Here is an 18,471-nt window from a genome sequence, read left to right on the forward strand (position 1 = left end):
GAAATTTTGTGTCCTGGTGGGTAAGGAAAAGCTTGCACAAAATTAGTCTAACAAAAACCATATTCTTATATCAATATTCTCCTTTTTTTAGTTGCAACGTGATCAACTTTGCATTTTATCTTATGAAAGAATGAAACCTTTCTATCAATCTACCTTGAGCCAAGCACTTACTGGTGTATTAGCTCTGCTACTTATGCAGGTATCTTCTTGTAGTTCTTGATTTTCTTTAACTGGTTCATACAAACTGTCCATAGAACCCTCCTGAAAAGTAAATAAATTATGTGTGTCATACTTGTATCCATTTTTGTTTTTAATTTATTCGTTGATTGATAATGTCATCTAATTTCTAATTCACAAGAATAGAGCACAAAATAATGATAATATTACAAATTATTTGTAAAATTTCCAAGACAAGAACTATGGTACCAAATGATTTAAAGATCTTGAAGTGCTGTTGATTAATTGATAAAATTAACATGGCTGCCCAATACAAACAGTGTGGCAAATAAGAAAAATAATCAACGGATACAACATATGGAAAAAAAATAAAATGTATTAAAACCAACTGAAATCAATACAATGGCAGCCATACTAAAATATACTTCAACTTATCCAGTTGAGACTCCAATTAACCTCACCCAAAGTCATGGAGAAAGAACCAAGTCTAACTGCCTTTGTGAAGACCTATCAAAATCCCTCATGTTTAACAGTAAGTCTGTTAAATAATATTAAAATATTTTACTTATGTATTTGTGGATTGCTGTCACATCCCCAAACTCAGCATAATACTAGGAAATGATACAGATAAAATGTATCTGACATTCTTCTTTGATTCAGTCAGATTAAAATGGAACTGAGTTGTGGAATAGGAAATTTAAAAAAGCAGCAAAACAGTTAAAATCAGTTAACTGGTATCTGTTAACTGATTAAAATCAGTTAACTGGTAACTGGTTAAAACTGATGCCAGTTAAAAAGGAGAAGCCAACATGCAACATACTGTTTGGAAAGTAAATAATATCAGAGAAAAAATACAAGGAATGGAACCAATATTAGAGGTGAGTAATTGAAATAGTCATGATTGTCAGAGGTGAAAAGGAATAAAAAAGACCATGAAAAGAACATATGAAAAAAGATATAATGCATGGCTGTTTCTATGATCTTACTAGAAATCTTCAAGTCAATATGGAGGATTATAGTACATAATTGTGAACAAGAACGTAAGTATAATGGTTAAAAGGAAAACTGGTGGGATGGGGAAAAGTCAGTGAATACTATCATTTATCCAAGAAGGAAAATATTTCATTTTCTAGCTTTGTAAGAAACTCATTTGCTTAATTCATGTTGCTTTCCTCTTGGTAAATGTAAGCGTCTTTGGAATCGTGTGGTACTTATGCTACCCTAAAGGAAATTATGACTTGCAAAAGTGAAAACTATTCGGAGTAAGACTGATTTGATACATTAGAGAAACTAGATAGCTGTTTGATTTTCAGTCACCTGTTTCTTAAAACTCCTACATAACCACAGTCAGTAAGCAAGGCTAACAGCTTAATATCAGATGCTCATTGTTTTATACAATTTTCATATGACACCATTTTAACAACAGAATTATGAGTCACTACTGAAAGATAATGTTTTATAAGACAGCTTGCAAAAATGACAAATGCATTCCAAATTAAATCTGCTGTACTGTATCATTGCCAGTGAATCAGCACATGATCCTAGAAATATGCAGCAAGTATTTCTGATGATGAAATGTCAGTCTTGGATTACCAGAGCAAGTGGAATTAATTTGCAAATGTTAAATTGCAGCTGGGCATGCTCTACAATAGAAAATGACAGAGGATAAAATATAATCCAAATTGGGACAACAGTGCCTTACTAAATATACAGTATTTTTAAAATGGTAGTTAATTTATCTGAGACAATATTAAGCTAAATTCTAAACAAGCCAAATGTCCCTATTTCATGAAATATGACAAATGTTTTTTTGAAATATTATGAAGTTTTATCAGAGGGAGAATGCATTAGAGAAAGTCAGAAGAGTCTTGCTTACACATATTCTGGTTGAAGTAAAATATCCAAATACTTGCAGGGGACTATCCCTAAATATTGCAATTATATTTGATTTTTCTATACTAAAATTATATTCTCTACTTCTATACTACTTCTAGCATTTTTTATAATATTCTTTTATGGGAAATATCCCCACATTTGTTTTTAGAAACTGAACAGCATTTTGAGAATTTGGACCATTAAGAGCTACTGTGGTGTCTGTAGATTAGATGTATTTTCTAATTTAACTCTTTATATTTTTATTGGTTTCTTTCATACACTCATAACTATAAATTACTCAGTTTAGATATTATTTTATTGTGTAAAAGAATTTGTTGTCTTAATACTTTATTATAAATCAATACATGGAAATAGAATATTTTCATATAGTGAACTAAATCAAATATCACCACTTTCTGTATTTATCTCTAATAAATAAATGCAGAATACAAGATATAAATATGGCTTGCCATAAAGAAATAAGACAAACGTTTTTAAAAATAGGTATTGCTACAAAAATATAGATCTGATCTGATCTGATCTTTAAGGCATAAAAAAGACCACACATAGATGGAACTGTTTTTTATACACATAATATCATTTTACAGAAGTACTCACAATATAAACACTCAATCAACATTTTAAAAGTTTATGACATTGAGATTGTGAACTTTAGGACTGTTCTGTAGCAAGCATGATAAAACTCTGTATTTCAAAATTTTTCCAACATATTTGTATGTTGTAACATATTTGTAAGAAATGAAATTTCAACTTTAATTCATGCTTCAAAATAAATTGGTTTATATTTATGAGCAAAAAAAATATATTTCCACTATAATCATCGAATGAAAGTTATTTTCAAAATTACTTCACAAAATATCTGCAAACCATACCATTGATTTCTTTTTAAACAAGCCTTTTTCTTTGCTGCTTTGAACACTTATTTTATTACACATATTACACATTGTCTTTCTAAAACCTTTAATCTCTCTCATATGACTCAATCTTATGCTTTTAAATTCAGTAAATCAGGAAGAAAAAAAAGACTTACCAGTGAAAAGCAGAAAAAATTCATTTTGGAATAATTACAAAGGTATTCAGCATTTAGAAATGTTATACTATTTCAAAGAATCCTTGCCACACAATGATGCTGCTTCTTGTTCTTCCCAGCTGTTAAACATTTCTTTCTAGAGATTAGAGCAGGATAAAATCCTTGCAGTAATCCACTGGATTTCCAGACCATTATCAAATGAGATACAGGCTTGTGTGGCTCAGCCCAAGCAGTTCCCTAAATTAATCAACAGTGTTTATCAACAAATCTGGACATTAAAGAAAGGGAAAAATGATGCTGAAGCTTGGATTTTCATTGACTTAAAATCGATTTTTATGTTTCAAAAACAGTGAATGACTTCATTTATAATTCCATTATCAAATATGCTTTTATTAAAACTCTTCAAAAGAGTTGAAATAATTCCCAGCATTCCTAGGCAATTTGACTAATGATGGCTGGAAACCTTTAATTGGAATTGCAATATAGTTTAATATCACCTGGTTAAACTTCAGAAAGTAAGGTATTGAATGGCTTATCCAGTTGCATACTCCTATGGAGAGGTTTGTGCCTTTTGAATTTAAACTATCACATACTTTTCAGAAAAAAGGCACAGAAATGCAAAGGGAGGGTAAATATTGCCTAGAATAGAATGTGTTATTTGTTGAGATTCAAATGGAACAGGCATTTTATATCAGAAATTTTAGGAGGTCTCTATTAGCTCGGTGTTTCTGATGATAAAATAGTTATTAGTTAGACTGCCTTACCATGGTTAGATCATTTTTTCATAGTGGTCAAAGATTCAAGAATCAAATTGAGTAGCAAAAGAGAAAGTGGGTAGCCCTGCCGTGTACCATTAATCCTAGGATAAGATGTAAATAAAGTAAAATCATAAGTCTATTTCAAAAAAAAGTTTTCAATAATAAAATAAGTGTTAATGCAGATTATTAACAAATACAAAATTTATATTTAGTAACAGGTTTTGAAGACATGATAATTTTGCTAGTGTTAATATAACTGGGAAAAGCTTATATTTTTGGCCTACAATGATCATCCAAGAATTAAAACTGATCATAGTGTCTCTTGCATTTATGAACATGAATTTCTATAAACCTTTGAGCTGGTAATGACAATAAAAGGTCAAAGGGCATGGAGTTCTAATCTGTTCCAGATTAGAAGAATGCAACTACCAGACTAGAATTACATGCTACTTTATAGTCTGGAATAGGCTCATGAAAGGCAAGGCTACTATTGGGATAGTATCCTCCACCAAAATTCTGAATGGAATAGGTTGCAGTACTTGAGAAAAACAGAAATGTACATACAATTGTCTTTCTATAGAAAGCTGCCATTTCAATCTCCAAAATTTGCTGCCTATGGAAATTGCTTCATTTGCCATAATAATAGATTCAATCTTGATCATATAATAAAACCCTGATCGTGCTGACCTTTTGTAAGGCCTTGAAAACCTGGTTCTGTGCCCAGGATTGGGACCCTGAGTGTGTAATGACTATATTGGTTATATTGACATCTATGGAAATAGTTTACTCAGAGAACTGTACATAATTATTCTATATTGTTTTAACTGTGTGTTTCTATGATGTATGCTTCTCCAATTTGCTGTGGGCAGCTATAGAAAATAAATGGATAGACAGACTGACAAATTCCATTTAGGAAGGAATGCAGTGCATGTGAATGACATAGAGAAGTTCCTGCTTTTTGTGTTATTTATTAAAGCTTTTAGAGCAGGACATCTTGAGAATACCCTCACAATATCTGGAAATTGTGATAATGGAAAAATTAATCTCTCATAAAACATTCATTTCTAATTAAGGATTTGTAGTTTACACAGAAATTTAATTTCCTATAAAAAGGAATGATCACCTCACCCACTCTCAGCAATAGGTTGCTTGTTCACCCATTTGCCAATTTATAGGCAAATGCAGTGTTGCATTGAGGTGTGGGCTGTCCAAAATGAACATGTACATTCATACCCACAGGCAGAATAGGAAGTAAAAGGCTTTTAGACAGTGGTCTTATTTCCTTCTTGTTTCTCTCCAAATAGCACAGTAAGTCAACCCATATTTCAAGGTTTTGTAGCATTTTCAAATACCTTAAAACTTTAACTAGAAAAAAATATTTTTCTAAGAGGCATTAATATATACAGGGTATATTAAGTGATAATAGAGTACCAAATAACTTCTAAACAAACACTCCATTAGTGAATGTTTAAGTGGAAATTTAAGGTTAAATTATATAATCCACAGTATATATTTTATATCATATTTACTAGGTGATATTTGTCCAATCCAATTTAGCTCCATTATGTTAGAAGGAGACATAACCATTGCCTCAGAACAAGGAGATATGTAGTTTTTGGTTTGAATCTTCTTTATTATTAATGCTAATCTTTTGTGACTAAATATTTTTTAAAAAATGAAGCAATATGAAACTTTCTCAATGTTTATAAATAAATAAGCTAACTGGTGGGTAGGTTCCATCATATTTTATGTAGTGTTCCTCATCAGACTATTATGGTTCATTGCACACTCAGTCAAATGTTCCAAATGGATTTGGCATTTTTGTCCACCTATTAAGTTCTTCCCAAGGACCTGAGATAGGCATATGTTAATGTTTGATGGTATTGGAGGTATTGTCACAGGATGTAAGGTGTTCCGGGTAAAGCTGCCTTTTGCAATTGACTGATGGTGAATTTGCCAATGCTAATGGTGTCCAAGTGGTGTTCCAGTTGTTTTGGAATACCCAAAGCACCTAATGCTGAAATTAATATAATGTGGAATGGCAGCTTTACAACCATTTTATTTAGTTCTCACTTCTAAGCCAGAAGAAACTAGAATACATTTGAAGTGTGTGTATGTATGAGAAAGAGAGAGGGGTGTGTGTGTGTGTAGATAAGAGAGAGAGAGTATGTGTGAGAGAGAGAGTAAGAGAGAGAGAGAGAGAGAGAGAGAGAGAGAGAGAGAGAGAGAGAGAGAGAGAGAGAGAGAGAGAGAGAGAGAGAGAGAGAGAGAGATCTATTAGAAGTTAGGATTTTAACCTGTAATTTTATTTTGCAATACTGGATAGAAATTTTTAAGTTCTATTTGGGGGCTTATTTATATATAACCTGATGAAACTTATGTCAACAATGAATTGTAGGTATAGCATCCATTATCCTCCAGAAGCATCTTCAAAACAAGACGTCTAATCTTAATGCAAATTTTCTGGTGAAATGCTGTTATTCTGATCATTTATTGAAAGATTGTCATTCCTTAAAAAGCAGCCTCAAGGAGATAGACTTCCTCACTAAATGGAACCAATTTCTCTTCTTCTTAACGTTCTTAATCACATAGTTTAGTTATTTTTGTGGCATTTTTGGATCACTGACCTGAATTTGCAAAGATAGTTGAAAGACATTTGCTTCCTTCAGGTTTTCAAGTTTTCAACTACTTCTATTGACACATTTGTTTTTAGTATATGCAATTTGTGAAATAAAACTATTCTCCCTGATGCACATATACAAAGAACTGGACCTAGATAATAAGTACCTGTACTTTTAATGCAGCACTAGGCCAAATAATAACTGAGAAAGATTTTAAAAATAGAAAATTTAAACAAGTATGGAAATATATAATCCACTGTGTAAGGAAGCTTTATCATTTTTCTGTGTATCTAATTAGGTTAAAGATTGTGGGTATAATAAGAATTGAAAACAAAATTTCTAATGTTCACCAGTACCATTTCTCATGTATTATGGTAGTCAGTTGTCTACATAAAATGATAACAGGGGATCAATTTCTGTAGCAACTTACTGCTATCATAGAATCATGGACTTGGAAGGAGACAATTTAGTCCAGTGACTCCAGCTCACTATTTTTTGCAGGGTATTCATATTACAGCATTCCAGATAGATGGCTGACATGGTTCACTGGCCACCATCATTACAGGAGGCAACTGGTTATATTGTTGAACATAGTTCTTATGTTGTGAATGTTTTCTAACATTTCCATTAAATTTGCTTTCCTAATAGACAAATGTCTGAATAAATCTTACCCCTTCCATGTGGTATATTTTGTGGTGTTTGATGAATACTATTAAAATCCTCCACACTTTTCCCAAAGCTCAAATTACTGACTGCCTTCAATCTTTGTAGGACCTACTTCCTCATTTTCTTTGAAACTTTCCTCACACATGGTGCTCAGAATTAGACAGAGCAACCAAGATGGAATAAAACAGAATTATTTGCTTGCTCTAATTTTAAAATTATGCATGTGTTATTGCAGCTCAAATTACTTTGGCCTTTTTAACAGCTATAATATATTAGGGACGCGGTGGCTCAGTGGCTAAAACACTGAGCTTGTCGAGCAGAAATGTTGGCAGTTCAGCGGTTTGAATCCCTAGCACCGCATAACTGAGTGAGCTCCTGTTACTTGTCCCAGCTTCTGCCAACCTAGCAGTTCGAAAACATGTAAAAATGCAAGTAGAAAAATAGGGATCACCTTTGGTGGGACGGTAACAGTGTATGTGGGCCTTTGGTGTTTAGTCATGCAGCCACATGACCACAGAGATGTCTTCGGACAGTGCTAGCTCTTCGGCTTTGAAACAGAGATGTGCACCGCCCCTAGAGTTGGGAACAACTAGCACATATGTGCGAGGGGAACCTTTACCTTAATATATTATGAGTTTACTATGGAATACAGGTAAGTACTTTATGTTTGTTAATCTAGCTATAATTCAACAAGCAGAATTATAAACCTATGCAGTTTAACATTTGGCTGGAACATGCCAGGATGGAATATGGAAGCTGATTTCCATATTATCACTTTCTTAAAATGAAAGGATCAACTTTGAAGATCAGTCTATGGATTACTTACTACCCTGATTCTTGGCTGTACTTTTTGAGGAGCATGTTGTACCCGCACTGGTTCAACATTATGATCATCTTAAGTAAACATTTTTAGATTTTTTTTAATGCTGCATTGTTTCGTGAATGGAAGTGAGCAAGTATTTAAGTGATTGTATTATAGCCAAACTGAAGAGAGCAAGAAATAAATGGGACATTTTTGTTGTTTTCTGTATTTTGAAGCATTTTTGAAGTATTTAGCATCATATGACCTACTACAACCTTAAATCTAACCAAATATAGCACTTGCGAAAGCCAGGGTTGATAAGAAATTATGGGTTCATTATTTTTGGGCTTTGAAACTGACATAAAACACTTAAATAAATCAAGGGTTTGAAACATAATTGAACATAAAATGCCTTTTTTTAAAATTCCAAAGTCTTTAGTATGCATTTCCCCCTGCAATAGACTAATTTGTAGTGTTTGGTCGATTTGTATTAGCAGATTTCTGGCAATGCAGCCATTTACTTTCATTTTAGTTTCAGTCTACTATGGTTAATAAAAATAGTATCTTCACACATTCCATCTTTTATAATACATCAGCAAGATAAATTGTTAACTTTTGACAATCCCCGAGGCAATAATGAGTAACGTAGTTTTCTCTCTTATCCTTGATAAACACTTAGGATATGGAAAGCAACTTAATCCTCTTTGTACACATTCCCAGCTGTGCTTTCAGCCAACATCTTGAATTACTGCATTCTTCAATGCTATTTTGTGCACAATTTAACATTAAAAACTAAAAAAGAAATCTAGATAATTTAAGTCCACAGTATAGGTTTAATATATACTGTAGCAAAAAGATGAGAATCCTACAGAAGCCTAAGCTACTAAAACTGTTGCAGTTGAGAGATAAATTAAGACTTTCAAGCACACAGGGCATCATAAACATTGATTGGAATACAGGCTAGGAGAAACTAATAGCTTCCTTTTGAGAAAACTAGGGTTGCAAGATCAGAGATAACCATTCATTATTTGTAAGCTTATTTGGTGATACAATTGGTGATAATACTATAACTGTAAGACATTTTTGGATTAGATCTTCTAAAGTAATATATAAATTATGAATACAGCTGACTTCATGATAGAATGTTTTTCATATAGCCTCAGCCTACTGTGAATCCTGTACTACACTTTCTGTTACATCATAGATCTGTAAAAGGGCATCTTTGCCCCCAGGAAGTGTCAAGGTCCCTTTATAGCATCATCTGATATTCTTATGCTTGCTATTAATTTTTTCTGCAAATAAAATTTAGAGTGGCTGAGATCAGCAACAGTGATTTCAAGAATGATGATAAATATGATAAATATACAATAGTTTTTCTTAAAAGGCAGGGAAATTTCACATCTACAGTGTAGGTATCCTGTGAAGCAGTGAGTTCCCATGTTAGTTTGGGCCGCGTACATAAACTTAAGAATACGGATTCAAATATTCTGATTCATGTTGATTTATTTTCAGAGAATGGATTGAATCTAAGCTAAGTTAACACCTTGGTTTTCAATGAATGACTCATTATTCACATTGATTTCAGTGACACATTTTTCCTCCAAAATGTTCCTTTCTGTGTTACATTTTTCTGCATTAAAATATTCCGGATTAATACAGAAAGACTGGTTCTTGCTTGAAGTAGTTGTACATGTTCAATTTTATATTACCTCCTTGTTGCCCAAAGCTTTCATCTTCTCTTTTACCTAGCTATTGGGACAGCTGAGTTTGAAGACTTGTCTGGGGTTTTTGACCAAGACTTCTTAAGAACCTAAAAGCAGATGTCTTCCAGTACTTTGTTTTCTTCTAACTGCAGTCCCAGCTTGGATTGGTTGCAGTTTCGACAAACACCACTTTCTTCCAGCAGCTTGTTGTTGCCCTAGGCAGACATTTATTGCTAGGATGCTATGTTCACTATTGGAAAGAACCACTTTCTAACAATTCTAATAATTGTTCTACTGAGAGCTGGTAAGTCAATGAACTATCCCCATATCTGGAAGCTCATGCTCCATTTAACTCTTACATCCCTTGCATTTCTGCCAAGCATGGTAAAACATGCTTCCGTATGTTTTGCACAGTTCTGTAAAGCTTCCCTTTTTTATTTCTTAAAATATTTTTAAGTGGCAATGTTGCAGCAGTATTGTTATCTATTGAATATATACAGTTGTGTTAAGCCCTGCTAAAGTGAAACTAACCTTTAGATGATCCTAACTCACTGGTGGCATTCAAATTTTTTTACTACCGGTTCTGTGGGTGTGGCTTGGTGGGTGTGGTATGGCTTGGTGGGCATGGTGTGTCTTGGTGGGCATGGCTCGGTGGACATGGCAGGGGAAGGATGCTGTAAAATCCCCATTTCCATCCCACTCCAGGGGAAGAATACTGTAAAATACCCATTCCCTCCCCACCCCACTAACCTGCTTTCCAGCTCCATTCTCCTGTACAGGGCAACAAAAGAAGACCCAGCTGATCATCTGGGACTCCGATCATCTGGGACTTGGGAGGCAGAGAATAGATGGAGTGGGGCAAGCCAGAGGTGGTATTTACCAGTTCTCCGAACTACTCAAAATTTCCATTACCGGTTCTCCAGAACCTGTCAGAACTGGCTGAATACCACCTCTGCCCTAACTGTTAACTCCAACTGTTTTGGAGGGAAACTTAGAACATTCATATTTGGGCGGGCTTTTTCAAGAACTATGATTGGTTAAGGCCCTATGGAGTAGGGTATAAATTATAGGCATTTGCCTGCTGTTCCTCAGTTCCAGTTTTGAGTCAATAAAAGTTGTTGTAGCTTGTTAGAAAGGGAGGATCTAACCCAATAACTCTCGATAAAAAGTAGTAATTGTTGCAGTTTATTTATTTGCAGTTTAAAGTATACTACAGGTTCAAGTATGCAATAGTAACTGACCTATGTCCTTTCTCCTCAGGTATATATCTGGAACTGCCTGGTGCCCATGTGGATGGTCCTTTTGTACCCAGGGGGAGGAGTCAAGGTAAGGAGGGATTGTGGGAGTTATGGGTTGTGTAGTTGAGTTAACCCTTGATGGACCATGGAGTAGTGGTTACATATATAGGTTAGACATTTCATGTGACATAGCTATGCTGGTCTGCTTCTTGCCTACTGAAGCCCACTACACAGTAAGTATTACTTTGTTTCTATTAAGCTGAGATATCAGTTCTTCCTTGGTACAATATTTCAATGGACCTGTAAAGGAATGTGGAAATTAAAACACAGCCTGCTACCTAATGCCTGGTATTGTATTATTGTAGCATCAAAGTAAGGAGGGTACCATAAGGAAAAAAAGAGAAAAGATCTGCATTAATTCCAAGTAAATATGTGGAAAGAATTATAGACACATTCTTGTATGCAAACATCTGAGAAAGTCTCCCTGTGTAGAAACTAGTAATGGGTTAGGGTTAGGACTGGAACTGGAACTGGAACTGGAAAAGGTAGGACCGACAGAGTGTCAGCTAGAAATGCTGACTTGCAAGAGATAGAATGGTCAGATGCAGGTGGATAGACAACAAGAAATTCTGATGACCTACTCTGGACTAAATTCTAGCCCAGCCCATTGCCAATTCATTGAAATCTTGGCTTGAATTTCTGAAGTTTGCTTAAGATTCAGCTGGTAGCAGAATGAAAGACAAGCAACATAGGCTGCAATGCAGAATTGTCATTACTATCATTTCATTTTGACTGTAATAGTTACAAATGCTACTGAATCCAAAATATCCAAATCTAAGAGAGCATTTGAAACAATGTATAAATATCTTATTACTGTTTTTGCAAAAATATATATATTCAAGTATTATGAATAATTTTCTTTTCATTTTGTGTTCACAGCTCATAAAAAGCAAGTACAAGCTATGAGTCACAACAGGCTGGGAGTTAAACAAGGTAACCCTAGTTAAGACCTGTGTGGAATTCTACCAATAAATTCTAGGAAATTAATTAGACAAGAAAGCATAGGAAAATATGGCTTTTCAAGGAGATGTTTTTACTGTTAAGCATAATTTTTGTCAGACCTGGAAGCCATATTTCTACTTTTGCGCCTTCAGGCTTCAGGCCTGCCACAAATCCTACTGGGGGAAATTGGGATGGGGTTGCATAGAAAAAAGAAGATATGTAGTCACAATAAAATTCTTTATAGAAAGTCAAGGCCATGGGACCCTGCAGCTGTGTGGAGAAGAATGAGGAGGTAACTTCTGTTCTGGACAGCAATTGATTGGATGTGTGGGGAACATGTGAGAGAGGGGCAAGGTCTTGAACTTTCTTTTGGGTGTGGAAAACCTGGATGTTCTCAGATTCAGGTTTTTACAGATGTGCCAATATCACATCTCTAATAAAAGTTAGCTTTGAGGAAATTCAAGCCTCAGAGTTTGATTTCGTTGGGAGTGTTACTTGGAACCCTGACAATTTTATCAAATATTGGGAAAAACTGGGGGGGGGGGAGCTAAATCCCAGCATAATAAAATAGCTCTTTATTCACAAAAAATATGCTGATCTATCCAGTTTTATCTCTTGAAGAATCGAATACTTGAATCAGGTTTTCCCAAGCTTGAAGCTTATGCTTTGTGGAAACAATAGCCAGAGGGAGTAAGGAGGCTTTGCTCATCTTTAGTTGGTGTACCAGTTGCATTCCAGGCTAGAATATAAGGCTTTTGCAACAATAATTCATGTTCTCATCACTATATGGAATGTTTATATAATTGTAATGCAATGACCTAGATTTATCTTTGAAGACCACTGAAAAACTTCAGTTAATCAAGAATGCAACATTATTGGTTATCATTTGACTTTGCCATGATGAGAACATTTATATCTGGGTTCTAGTTCATACACTGATAAACTTTTAGTGAAACACAAAGTGCTAGCAATTATCTGTGGAGCAATAATGTGCACAACAGAGGTATGGGTTCCGTTTTCCAATTGTAGTCATCCTTGCTAATCCATGCATTCTAGGAAAAAGTGCTATGAATATATCTCCATTTCCTCAAAATATATGGGATTGTAGGTGCTGCTTTCAGAATCAATGCCAATTTCTTTGGCCTTCTAGAAGTTTGAAAACAGACTCATTCCAAAAGATTTACAGGGAAAGATAGGATGCTCAAGCTTGCCTGACTTTATAGATTTTGAGGTATTGAGCTTAGATTTGATTTTATTTCATTTTAGCTTCTACTATGGTGTTTAATTTAAATGGCCTTTACTCTTATAAGCAAATGTTTAAAGCTTGTTTTTGTTATGGCATATGTTTAGAAGTAGCTGTAGTACTGTATTAATGCTATTTTTTGCCTTAAAGGAAAAATTTAATCAGTGTAAATTCTGATTTCTAGTACAAGAGCTGAAAATAATTTATTGTTCACAGATTTGGCGAAAAATGGTTTAGTAATTCCCCTCCCTTTGCATATCTAAGCAGTGTCATGCCCTTACAATGACACACATTTTGAACTTTTTCTAATTTCGGATATTTCCCATGTCTTTTAATACCTCATTGCTTTTGCATCAATCACAAGCTGACCTAAAGTAACAGTGGAAGTAGATACGATATATTGTGGAATCTATTTAAATGAATTTCTGATGAATATATAAAACTGTTAGAAGAATGAATTTACTGCACAAATCTAGCATGTGCAGTGAAATCCTCTTAAATGAAAAACTGATGGAAGATTAAAATGTTAAATGAATTAAAATGCAGCATCCCAGTGATACATAACAATGATTTGACCTACTAAATAAAAGAATCAAAGAATGTAGTTTTGTGTAGTGTTCCAAGATGTCAGTTTTAAATATGCAGGAAGATCTGTAAAGTAAACACATGATCAATAGATATCTCTATTAAAGGCTAGATTTATTACAGGCTAAACAAATAGGATACATTCATTGCACATGTTCCTTCAATGGATAAAGGCAAAATGTCCTCTGTTCCTAATGGAAGCAAGAAGTGTTGAGCAATTTAATTCAGAAGTGTGAATTGGAGAATTATTGCATTTCAAAGATATCCAGAGGGCCTACTCAATTAGCTCAGCTGAATAAAAATATGGAAACAAATGAAGAATTACCATAGTGTTTCAGGAGCTTGAAAATTGCACTTGGTTAATCTGCTATACAAAATGTCTATAAATTGATTCGTTTGGTAAAAAATATACTGGCTTAATATACTGTATACTATCTTTCTTTAGCTCAGTGGTTCTCAACCTGTGGTCGGGACCCCTTTGGGGGTCGAACAACCCTTTCACAGGGGTCGCCTAAGACCATAGGAAAACACATATTTTCAATGGTTTTAGGAATAATGTTATGGTTGGGGGTCACCACAACATGAGGAACTGTATTAAAGGGTCACGATATTAGGAAGGTTGAGAACCACTGCTTTAGCTTAATTTCTATAGCTATATGTGCTTTCCTATAATAACTGGCCTCCTTTTCATAACTTTTTTTAAATAGAACAATGATATTCTCTCCTATTTCTTCCTTTCAGGACAAAAGATCATTTGTTTTTAAATTATCTTGTAAATTGGCTAATATTTAAAAAATGCCTTTATACATTGAAGAAATCTCTGGGCCAAAGTCAATTTAATTCCACTGCAATGGAATATAGTGCAATAAGCATGTTGAAATGTTCATAAGGAAAAATAATAATGAAATAAAAATTAATTACAGGAAATCAATAATCAATGAAGTAAAAGTTAAAAAAATAATTAATTCAGCCTGAACTAATCCAGATCAGGGATAACGTCTAGCTTGACATATCAGGCTAAATATGCTTCTTACATATGTCTGGGAAGGGTGGGTGAATGCACATAATAAGGGGAGGGGAGAGAAATATAGCTACATTGAAAACTTCCCCCAAATTAAACTGGCAAAGATGTATACATTAATAAAGAATGTCATTTACAATATGTGGTTGCAAGGCAAAAAAATAAAGCTAATACAGATAGTTCTAGACTTACAATGATTCATTTAGAAACAATTCAAAGTTAAAATGATGCTGAAGGAAGAGACTTATGACTCATACCTGACGTTATGGCTGTTGCAGTGCCTCTGCAGTCACATGCTCAAAATACATGTGGTTGGCAACTCACCTGAACGTACAATTGCGATTTTCCTCACCACCTGACTCCTCTCCATCTGCGTCTTTTAGATCCCCTGCTGCCCTGCCTCAACCAGCCCAGCTGATCTTCACCATATTTTTGCCCCTGCTGCTGATGAGACTTAACCTGCCTGGTTGCTGAGCTGGACTGGAACTAGTTTTGCACTATGGAAGAAAAAAAAAAAGCACAAAGCAGTTTAAAGGGGATGTGGTGTGCCCCTTTGCACCACAGTTCTGGCTATACTATAATGCAGGCTTTGTGCTGCAAAAAAGAAAAGAAAAATTGCTTTGCTTTGAAATTCTGATTTCAATTGTAGTCATGTGTAATACAGATTAATGGACTCACACTAACAGAATAGTGTAATAGATGAATAGTAGTTTTCATAAACTACAGCCATTTCACATATGTTTTGTATATAGTTGTGTTTTTTAATAAAAACTTTCTCATTCATTCTAGATTCTCCTACTATTTTGAATTTAGGATCGCTGATATCCCAACCTGTTGGGAAATGTATGTTTCATTTTTCCCCCCTCCTTTAATTGGAATTTTTTTTTAATTTTTAATTTGATTTATTTGAAGAAACAGAATTGTCAAAACATCTCATTATAAACTAGTTATTTTTAATTCTAAATATTCTAGATTTGTATAGCCTAAGATACTAATAATTTTTATTGTTACTTCAGTGAAAGAATTCTGCTGAATTCATTGATGTACTTTGATAAAATAAAACAAAATCCAAACTTCAGCAATAATAGACCATAATATTATATACGTGGTGTGGGAAACATAGAGGATTTAGATAAATGTAGTACATGAGTACCAAAATGATTTTGAGTTTTGCAAATTAGACTTTTAAATAAAAGTTTGACAATCTTTCCCTTTATAGAAAAAGACCTTGCCTTGGAGTATATGCGTGATTTCTTCACTTCTTAAAACTTTTTATCCAAACTAACTTTATTTATTTATTTTGATTGTCTGAGATTATTTCCATTGTCTCAAATGTATCTCATTAATTTTATTCAGAATAATTCAGAATGTGTGTTCTAATATTTTTGTAAAGTTTAGTAAACTTGTACATTGCCAATCTTTTATTGTGTACTTCATACAGTTTGATTTAAGATTGCATTTGAAGGAAGAGGGCTAATCATACAAAACCCAAAACTGCAACCTCAAGCTATTTTATAATAGCTTGATATAGTCACTAGATTTTATAAAAAAAATAAAATAATCCACAATACTCAGGCTATTATTTATCAGAAAAAAGCAGTTGCTATATATTTTTAAAACAGAAAACTGACAAATGTAGATTAAGAGGTATCTAGATTAGAATTACCATTATGCTTTCAGTTTTGACAGTTGTATCCTAAAGTTTATATACCTCAACATGGATATGTATGCAGGTAGTCCTCGACTTATAACCACAATTGAACCCAAAATTTCTGTTACTAAATGAGACATTTGGTAAGTGAATTTTCCCCATTTTACGACCTTTCTTGCCACAGTTAAGTTAGCAATATGGTTGTTGGGTGAATTTGGCTTCACCATTGACTTTGCTTGTCTAAAGGTTGCAAAAGGTGATCACATGACCCCAGCACACTTGAAGTGTCATAAATATGTGTCAGTTGTCAAGCATCTGAATTTTGATCACTTGACCTTGGGAATGCCGCAATGGTGGTAAGTGTGAACAATGGTCATAAAGCACTTTTTTCAGTGCTGTTTTAATTTTGAATAGTCACTAAATGAATTGTTCTAAATTGAGGACTACCTATATTATGGAAAATCAATGACTGATGATTTCATGGGCTGGATAACAAAGGTATGGGTATACATTTCTATCGGGTGGGTTCTACTTACCTTTACCACTAGTTCGCAATGGGATTGCGTATGCGCAGATCGCTGATGACGATATCCAGGGCGGTGGGCAGGGCCTCCCACTGGTTTTACTACCAGTTCTTGTAAACCGGTCCGAACCAGGGGCAATCCACCACTGATTTCTATTCATTTTCTTCTCATTCTAACTGACAGTGCTATTAAAGAAAATGCAATGTGTTACATGACTCACAAAAAAGGCAGAAATGCATAGATAATAAGACATTTTCAAATTGTGTAATTGTACTGTATATATTTTATATATTTTTCCAAGCCTTCTGTTTGGCTATATATTGCCAATAGAGACAGAGTTAGATAGTGCCAAGTTATACCCAAGAAGAATGTTCATATTCTGAAATAAAATAGGAACCAAATTGTTCATTTGTCTGTTTTGATTGTTCCATTGTACAAAACAAGTTCTATGTAACTCAGTGTTTTGTAATTGGTCCAATTTCTTCTTATTATGAATAGTTATTACTCAAAGTCAGATATGATAGATGACTAATGGCACCTTACAGGTGTATTACATATAGGTAACAATATACAATATGTATAGATATAGGCCAAGTTAAATGAGAATTATGAGAATTGCACTTCAGAACATAAGGAGAATATTGATTTGAGGAATGTTGGATTTGCTAGTCAGCAAAGTGAGTCACCATTTGCTTTTCCATTTTATTTTAATTAAGAACTAGACTTTTAGGAGCTTATCAGAAAAGGCAAAGTATGTGAGTATGTGTGTGGAAGAGAGCAAAAGAGAGCGAGGAAGACAAAGTAAAAATATATAATTTTGATTTTTGACTCTAATTGTTCAATGCAGTGATATGACATTTTCATACTTAAAGGAATAAGTATGAAAATACTTATTATAAGTAGAATTTTCATTTCTAGGAAAAGAACAGATGTATTAACATCATCAGGGAATTTAGCCAAAAACTAGACCCTATTTTGGTTTCTTTTTCTGAATTTTTTTTTTTTAATTCACATGTTCATGTTTTCTATGAGTCATAAGAATTTGTAACAAGGTAACATGCAATAAAGCAACACAATGCAATGTAACTTATCGCCACCTGCAGTCAAAAGTACATTCAAAAGAATTTCTAAGTCACTAGATTTGAATTACTATTCCATCCATCTTCTAACAAAGATATTTTACATTGGAAATACCTATTTCTTGGAAGCACCACTGCATAGAATATTTATGCAATATTACCCCAGGGTGGCAGAAAGCACAGACTGGTAAGGAGACCATATAAGCACACATCTTTTTAAGTACTCATTCAGTGCATAATACATAACAGTCTGGATCATTCCAATCCATTAAAATAAATAAAAAATGTAAATATGAATGGTATAGATATAAGATAGATCATGAATAATATCTAACATTATGTACAAAGATGACGTGAAAGCTTTTTTATGCAACAACAGCATAGCTTGAAGCAACTTGAGAAGTGGCTTTAAAGGTAAAGGTAAAGGTCCCCCTCGCACATATGTGCTAGTCGTTCCTTACTCTAGGGTGTGGTA

At 34.0% G+C, this 18,471-nt stretch overlaps 1 protein-coding gene and 1 long non-coding RNA gene across 2 annotated transcripts in view; one reads left to right on the forward strand and one right to left on the reverse strand.

Annotated features, from left to right (window-relative positions):
* SAMSN1 (SAM domain, SH3 domain and nuclear localization signals 1) overlaps nucleotides 1–3,522 on the reverse strand; it is an 80,739-nt gene extending 77,217 nt beyond the window's left edge. The window contains exons 1-2 of the mRNA XM_034422770.3: nucleotides 3,104–3,522; nucleotides 172–261 (exon numbers count right to left, since the gene is read on the reverse strand). Of these exons, the coding sequence (XP_034278661.2) occupies nucleotides 172–261; nucleotides 3,104–3,127 (114 nt within the window). The 5' untranslated portion in view covers nucleotides 3,128–3,522. The remainder of the gene's footprint in view (nucleotides 1–171; nucleotides 262–3,103) is intronic.
* Nucleotides 3,523–9,861: 6,339 nt separating this feature from the next.
* LOC117668916 (uncharacterized) lies at nucleotides 9,862–15,477 on the forward strand. The gene is made up of 4 exons (XR_004592335.3): nucleotides 9,862–9,957; nucleotides 10,914–10,979; nucleotides 11,831–11,884; nucleotides 15,126–15,477. It is a non-coding gene; the product is annotated as an uncharacterized LOC117668916 (long non-coding RNA).
* The last annotated feature ends 2,994 nt before the right edge of the window (nucleotides 15,478–18,471 follow it).

Source organism: Pantherophis guttatus, chromosome 5, assembly GCF_059756535.1.
Source record: "Pantherophis guttatus breed Tessera chromosome 5, ASM5975653v1, whole genome shotgun sequence".
In the NCBI taxonomy this organism is placed as follows: domain Eukaryota; kingdom Metazoa; phylum Chordata; class Lepidosauria; order Squamata; family Colubridae; genus Pantherophis; species Pantherophis guttatus.